Below are 7,863 nucleotides of genomic sequence, written 5' to 3'. Positions count from 1 at the left end.
GAAGAAGAAGACTATTGCTCTCACCAAAGTTGGTGGGAGCAAGCCATTTAGTTCAACTACACAGAACACACCAACAGACGTATTATTTTCGAAAAAAAACTTTAAAAAATATCAACGTGGAAAAGGCATCCTGGTTCTCCCTGTGGAAATGACTGAACACCCATTCGTCAACTTCAGCGTTCATTTATGAGAATATCGCCCTTAAACGGCAGTTTCCTCTTATGAGACACATAGCACCTCCAGGCAACAAAGAAATTATGCCTTTTCTCTCAGCTTTACAGTGTATCTGTTATTTTTTGGCCTGAAGGTATTTGGAACGAACGCGAGAACTCTTTATGTCAGGGCTGAATAAGCGTACTCAACGAAAAGCTTTTCGAACACCGTCACCATCGATTACTAGAAACAATGGCACAAAACTAATTATTCCGCCGATATCAGCTCAAAGTTTTCCCCTCTAATGCAATAAAACTTTGAAACCTTTGGCCTTACTGACTGACTACTACAGTCAGTGCGTCAGTACTGAAACCATGAGACAACTAAATAACCAGAGTTTTCAGCAAACTTACAAGTAGTTTCCTCTATGAAAATATACTGCGATATCTCGAATAGCTTACCAAGTGAAACACGAGGCGGCCTTCAGTTGAAGAACATTATAAACGAGAGATTCATGAAAACCAAAGTGATTTGCAAATAAGTGTATTGCGCCAATTTCGTGCGATTTGGGTTCAGCTAGAACATAAGGTTGACGGAAATGCTGGGGATATCAATATCCCCCAGAAAACGCTGTTTTTATGTGTGCTAGCGAACTCCCGGCATCTTCAACGTCAAACTATGAAAAATCAATGGCCTATTGATACTCCAAGGAAATTTAAATCCGACCACGTACAGGATACCATTTCTTTCCACTGACTTGATTTCGGAGGCTCCGGGCATCGCCTGTTGATCGTGTGTTGTTGGATTATTAAAGTTTGTGTCCGAGGGTTTCGTCTTCTTACTATTCGCCGTGCTAGGAGTCTGGATCAAGCAACATAGCCGGGGATAGAGTATTGCCACAATCCGCATTATCATATTGTTTGCTCGCTGCGTGACAGAACCGTAAAAGGAAACTCGGACTGTGCCTACCTGATGAGCCTCAAGAAGGGCGAAACCGGTCGAAGAGTTTTCAGCAACCTTGTAAGTAGTTTCCTGTATGAGAGCCTTAACAGCGTTTCACACCCTATCAAAGAGCATATTGAACTCTCCGCATATCACTACGTATCACGCCAAACAATAATCTGCCATAATTGACACGCAGACTTGGAACTTGAATGTCTTAAATTTGCTGAGAGGGAAGAAAGCTCGAAAGTAAAGGAGTTGATCGACTATTAGTTTCCATGCTTTACAATTATCCCCACTAGCTTTGAAACTCACGGGTCACCGAGCCAGAAAGGGCACCACTTGAGGGTAACGAAGCGACCACTGTCCGTGCAAGTTAACAAACATTGGGCTCTCGGTCTTCGATACTATCCCACGAAGGTGCTGGGGATCCAACTTTCCAACATACAGTCACAAGGCTTCATAAAATCTTAGCAATGCCTCTCAGAATATATGATTTATGATCTAGCTAACACACTGCTTGGAGCCGAGGCCTAGAGGAAATGATCAAGACAGAGGATCAACTCCATACCGCCGCACGACAGTAACTAGGAATTAATTTTTTCGTTAATGTCGACAACAAGTTCGCCTGAAACGTAAACTGCCCTGCATTCACCAAGCTGAGTTCATGGGAAGTAAATGTGTTTGTGTCCCTTGATTTAATTCTATCATAGTGACCACCGAGGATACTGAAAAGTTCCTCGATCATAGAGCAAAGTCTCTTTTTCTGGTCATTTACCGTTCCACACTCCGTTGAGCTGTCTAACATGAAATAAATTCCATCTCCTGGAAAGCCGACTTTGGTTAGGCGATCAGCTGCCACGTCATTGTATTCGGCCACCAATGACAGAGTTAAACATTCGCTCGTCACCAAGTATACCAACAGAAGTCACTCAAAACCAGGTAAGTCTAGCCTAGATTATCGGCGTTTGAGAACTGTGAACTCATCCATATGACTTAGAAACGGCAAGTTAAAAGTTGATTGACTTCTGATAATAACAGTCGTTGACAGCTCTAAACTGAAGTAGACGTTCACCTTCAGGAAACAGGAACATCTCATTTCTTGTGACTTTATCGTCAAAGAACCCGGGTTATTTAACTAGATTACTATCCACGTAACAGCTGACTGAAAACGCAGACTAACCGCCGTTAACCTTTTTGTGCAAAAAAATTATACTGGTACGCTCAGTACGCATCATCAGGAATGGCAACGGGGTAGCCGGCAGATCCAAACTCGCATTTTGAGTATCCTAAATTACGATAACCAAGCCGGAAACACGTCATTCCTTGCCTTCTGAAAGATCGCATTTTCTGAGAAGCGTTTGGACGAAAACAGCCAAAATCTCATCCTCAGTTCATCTCAGAAATAAAAGCGCTCTAGAGTTGGCTTGTTCAGTTCAAAATGGCAACCATTCGTGTACCGTGTGCCTTTACGTTAGAATTTCAACTTTTGAACGTCTTATATCGATTTATGTGTTCACTCATTCGTCAATTATGTGATGCGTATCTGGACGGGCAATAGCGTTCGATGTTGTACAGAATGGTCCTCTTCTACCGTCATTCAACTTGTTGATTTCCTCCAATTCGCAGTCCTCTTCACTCACTCTCACTCACTCACTCCATCAATCTATCTGTTCATTCTGTTCCGTTGCGCTGCACTTCACTTCGAAGTTATTCCACCAGGATCATGACTCATCTACAAGTATTGCGGTTGATGACAAGAAGAATTCCTATGCTTTCATCAATTTATAATCCACAAACGTTTGGTACACTTGTCTTGTGTATGCTATCTGCAATGTGGCTAACACCGCCTTCCGTCAATGCTCTCAGCAACAACAGGGGAGGGAACCAGATACATGATACATGACTCCGAGAGAATGCGCATTCTTGTATGCTACCATACCACACCGGTTGCATTCGGTGCCGTAATATCGATTAATCAGAATGTGAATGTGAACACGTACGCATGCGTCCGTGCGTGCGTGCGTGCGCGCGCACACACGCATGAAGCAGAGCACGTAAATCGATCACTGTGTAGACGGGCGCATACGAAATTCTGATCAATTCTAGTCGAGTTCGTTGAAATTCCGAACCTTTTTGCCGTGTGGGAAAACGAACGAAAATGCTAATCGGCGATCAGTGTGCGTTGGTGACCAGAGCTGGCATGTAGTGTTCTAGCGATAGAGTTCACACATTTTAAATATTGATTGAGATGAAAACGTAAACTACACTGAGCTTTAACGCGGATAGTTAAAAGGTCGATTCCGAAGAGATGATTGGTGACAAGTTGTAACTTCATGAGCCCCCAAGACGACTTGGTGTTTGTCGTATGATGGAACACTTTCCTATTAGGCCCATATATTTTCACGGTTGCACAATTAACGGTTTCATTTGCGCCAGGATAGGGGGGAACGACCTGTTGCCAATAGCCTCTGGGTCACCAGTAAACAACCAGCTCCAGCTAAATATGTTCGGTTCACTTCAGTTTATCCGCTAAAAGCCATATATTAATAGTATGTCAGGTACAGTTTCCACGATTTCGGTTATAGAAAAACGGGAGAACGATTGCCAATAGCCAAGCGTTGAAAGCAGTGGCAAGATCAGTCTGTTTGTATTTTATCCGAGGTAACGGGGAACTGGACATCTACGCATTGAAGGTGATAGCTTCGGGGCACGAGCTCCACTGTCTGTTACTTTCATTAACCATCGATGTGCTAAGTCCCAAGGTCCTCTTCATGGAAGCGGCAGTTGTTCACCAGACTGAGTTTACCGTTATTGTTTTCGTTGTCAGTTGGCAAACTCTCCACCCCTCGGTCGCTTCCGCTCAGCATAGGGCTGGGTGAAAAAATCGCTGCGAGGCAGATGGCCCCTTGATATGTGCGGTACAGATTAGTCTATGAAACACGAGTAAGTCATCCATGGTTGGGAAGTTCGTTTCCTCTAAAACCATCTGGCGTGCCTCAGGATTGTTAATTCGATGTATCCCAAAGACCCGGTCAAAGCTTCGGAGACACCGATGGTCCTAACTTATAGATCCCGAATGAATGTTGAGACCACGACTCCGATCCGCAAAGCAATGTGGTCCGCACCACTACTTTCCTTGACAAACAAACTGACGTCACGCCGATCCCACAGGTTTCGAAGTCTACTAAATGCTCTCCTGGCCTTCCCGAATCCAAAGATGGTCTCGTCACCCGTCAGTCCACTGGAATGGATACAACTGCCCGGGTAAGCAAAGTTATCTGCCAATTTTATTGACTGGTCTGAGCTTCGTAGCACTACTTTACATTTTGTGGGAGGATTATTCACGTTATTTAAAATGACTTGCACCCTTGAGGGATCTGTGAGCAACCGCCCCGGGAGCATTTCGATCCCCGATCATTCCGAGTCAGCCGGAGGAGTTTCAAGTGGCAGATGCAGTGAGTGGTAGGAGAGGGTAGTCTTGTATTACACCATTGGTGGTTGTGGACTCAAGTAAGAGCTTGCTGTATTCTCCACTGCACCAGTGGTATTTCGTGAACAATATCCGCATAAGAGACGCACCTTTGATCGCCAGAGACAGCCAAAAATTCTGATCATCGATCTTGTCAAAAACGGCGATCCGATCAAGTTTAATGAACGACGTTCGGAGTGTGGAAGATTGATGCTGCTCAAAATTACGTTTCACTGTAAAGATATGGATAATGCATCCTCGACCAGGGCGAATCCCCGCTTGATTCTCAAAATAAGCAACCAAACTGCGGAAAATAATGGTAGAGAGCACCTTGGATAACACGTCACCAGGCTGATACCACAATCACTTTTGGAAGACTTTATTGCACTCGGTGAAGATTGGAACGAGTCGCTTCATTCAACCGATAATGTATTTTTGTTTCGTATACAGTCATCAGACTACTCACAGGGGCTTCAAACCCTCTGAAAAGGGTAACATGCTAACTATTCGGGCCTGGTTGGTCGTTGTGTTGAAAGAATGATATTTCGCACTGAAGTTGTGTTGCTCCCCCCGGGCTGGTATTGATTTTCCATTCAGGCTCTTTGTACTCTTCCAGATCAGCCGAACTGTTCTTTAAAGTGCACAACCCATCGCTCAAGACCACGACCCTGTGAATGACTCACCGTTGCATCTTCTTTACAGAATGGTTCGTCGACATCCTCCGTCTTTTGAACTGCTGACCAAATCGGCTGAAACAAGGGATGGTCGATGCCTGCGGCAAAAGTAGTGTCCAGCCCCAGGGGCTTCTTAATCAACCAGTGTCCTCTTTCTTCCCTCAGGCTTTTGTTTATCTAGCTTTTGAGAGGGGTGTGGGTGCGCTATCGTAGTTACTGGCATGCTTCTTTTGGTGGCAATAAGATCTGCTTATCTCGAAGCTATTCAGCATTCACTTCGGCTTGGACGAACAGTTCCAAAGCTGAGAGTATAGCTTCTTTTACTCTCTTCCAATCAACTCTAACCAGTCTTTGTCATCAGAGTGATTATGCATTTCCAGTAGCTTCACAGTCAGTTCAGCTCAACATCGTCGAGCCCTTGCAACTCGTCGGAGTTGATGAACGGAATCGCTCTGCTCCAGTACGCGTAATCGTGATGAAAGCGAACTGACACGATCGAGGTGAAGTTACGTATCCCCAGGAAGAACGGAAGTCTTTAGTCGGGAATTGATAGCCATGTGATCCAACTGACTGGCTTGTAGTCCATGGCCTCCAAATAAGTCGGTATGAGCGCTTCTTCTGAAAGTTCGTTTTAGACGTTAACAGGGGCTTTTGAGCACACAACTAAGCGAGTTGCTCCCCATTACTCATATACCGGTAATCGACTCTGAATCTACTACCTAATTGTGCTTCTTTCGTGCTTATTCCTCAAACTTGGGCGTTCGTTTCACCCATCAGAATGACCATATTTGTTCTTGCTGACGAAGATAATCATGACAGATCTCGGTAGAATGCATCGTTTGTGGCTTCAGAACTGCGGTCTTTCGGGGTGTATGTTGACACGGTAGATCAACACCGCTTACCTCATTGATGTCAATCGAACTGGTTGTTCCGGATACCTGAATAGTGGAAGACGGATCATGTAAGCGGCTTGAGATGCCTGATCGACGGGGGGTCTTATATGCCTGTCTCGGCGACACAAGGTACATCAACAGAAAGGGCAAGCAAGAGATGTCTGTTACTCGAATTGACACAGAGTGGGGACGCTGGAGGCTGAAACGCGATCAGTTCACTATAGTTTAATAAGGGGTTATTTTGTCTCATTTGTTGAACAGTGGTGTAGACACAGAACAATCATTAGGTGCCTGACAATCGGATTGACCCCAAGGCATCACTTGCTGCGTGAGGTGAACGAATGCTGAATGATACTTCCCGGCCTCCGGGACGGAGAAAGGGTGTCTTGAGCCACTGACTTAAAAGTCCGATCCTCAAGAGATCAAACAGTACGGTTCTCTTGGGAAAATCTGCTTGGTTCCTTTGACCTTACCCGCTTGGTTGTCTGGAGACCGGCCTGGCTCCAAGGAGCTTGGAGTAAAGCATAGCGGATGCGCTTGTACCCGCATGAGGCTCTTGGATGGTTTCAAGTATATTTTGACGTCAAAGGATAACTGGTCGACTGTCATGGTCACAAAGAACCAGTGAACAAGAGACCATCTGATATGGATTCTTTTGTTGATATCTCAGATTTGGAAAAACATTGGGGTATCAAACCCGTCCAACCATTAATTTACTCGTCAAATGCTTTGTACAATTTTATGTAAATATTCTTATTAGACGTAGTGAGGAAAGATATGAAGGCAAGGTTCAAATAAGACGAGCTATCTCGATAACTGACTATTCGTAGGATCAGTGCCAATGATCTGACAAATCGACTCAAATGAAAAAAATTATATACGCTCACTCAAAGACGCCTCACATCATCTGTGTATGTCCCGGAACCACATGACAGCACAGTCCGTACAGTAGCCTGGTACACGCGGCATTATGAACACAGTGGGTTGTATCTTCGACTCTAAAACCGACGTAAGTTGCCAAACATGATTCGATTCTCTGAGGTTCGTGCACCGACTCCATCGGACGCACTGCCAATATACCTGCCGAGGTGTGTAAGATTCCGTACAGTCTCTAATTGTTGTCCTCAAATTGAAAGGGGCATTTTCAGAGACTGAACGTTTCGAATCATTACTTTACACTTCGTAGGTGCAAGACGTACAACAGTGTGCATTCGTATCCAATAGTGAGTGGGTCCAGATCCACGAGATTCTCAGCAGTGGTGGCATGACCTTATCATGCCATCTGGACGAAGTTGAACAGAAGTGAAGAAGGTAAACACCCCTGTACACTCTCCCGCTTATTCTGCCGGGCTATTTTAGCTTTCGGAAATCCTGACTCACGACAGCTAACCATATCGTACCAAAAACTGTTCGCATTTTTCGATTTCTGAAAACTGTGCTGCTTTTTAGGTGTGGGGCCTTATCTGTCCAATCCAGTGGTAATTTATCAGGACCCTGTCAAAGTGGCTCCTTTGGAGGCGGGGGAATCTCTGATATGATATCGATCAGTCGCGAGAGCTCTTTGACCTGACTTCATTGACCATTGATTCATCAATCGCAGCTGCCCTACGCGCTATGGCATATTTCTAGATCCATCCGTCGCCATCCGTCACCGTTCGCACGACTTTGTCCGATGTGAGCGTCTGTTTTGTTAATCTAATCAGAGCAGATTGTCTGGCTTTGTTGGGGT

At 44.9% G+C, this 7,863-nt stretch overlaps 1 protein-coding gene across 1 annotated transcript in view; it reads left to right on the top strand.

Moving 5' to 3' along the window:
* Positions 1–4,008, top strand: part of T265_11029 (hypothetical protein) — a gene marked incomplete at both ends in the record, with an annotated part of 29,576 nt that extends 25,568 nt beyond the window's left edge. Inside the window, one exon of the mRNA XM_009177570.1 lies at positions 3,926–4,008. Coding sequence (XP_009175834.1) covers positions 3,926–4,008 — 83 coding nt within the window. The remainder of the gene's footprint in view (positions 1–3,925) is intronic.
* Positions 4,009–7,863: the final 3,855 nt, after the last annotated feature.

This window comes from Opisthorchis viverrini (genome assembly GCF_000715545.1).
Source record: "Opisthorchis viverrini unplaced genomic scaffold opera_v5_439, whole genome shotgun sequence".
Lineage (NCBI taxonomy): Eukaryota > Metazoa > Platyhelminthes > Trematoda > Opisthorchiida > Opisthorchiidae > Opisthorchis > Opisthorchis viverrini.
Note: the sequence above shows the minus strand (reverse complement) of the source record. Positions and strands in the feature narration are given on the sequence as shown.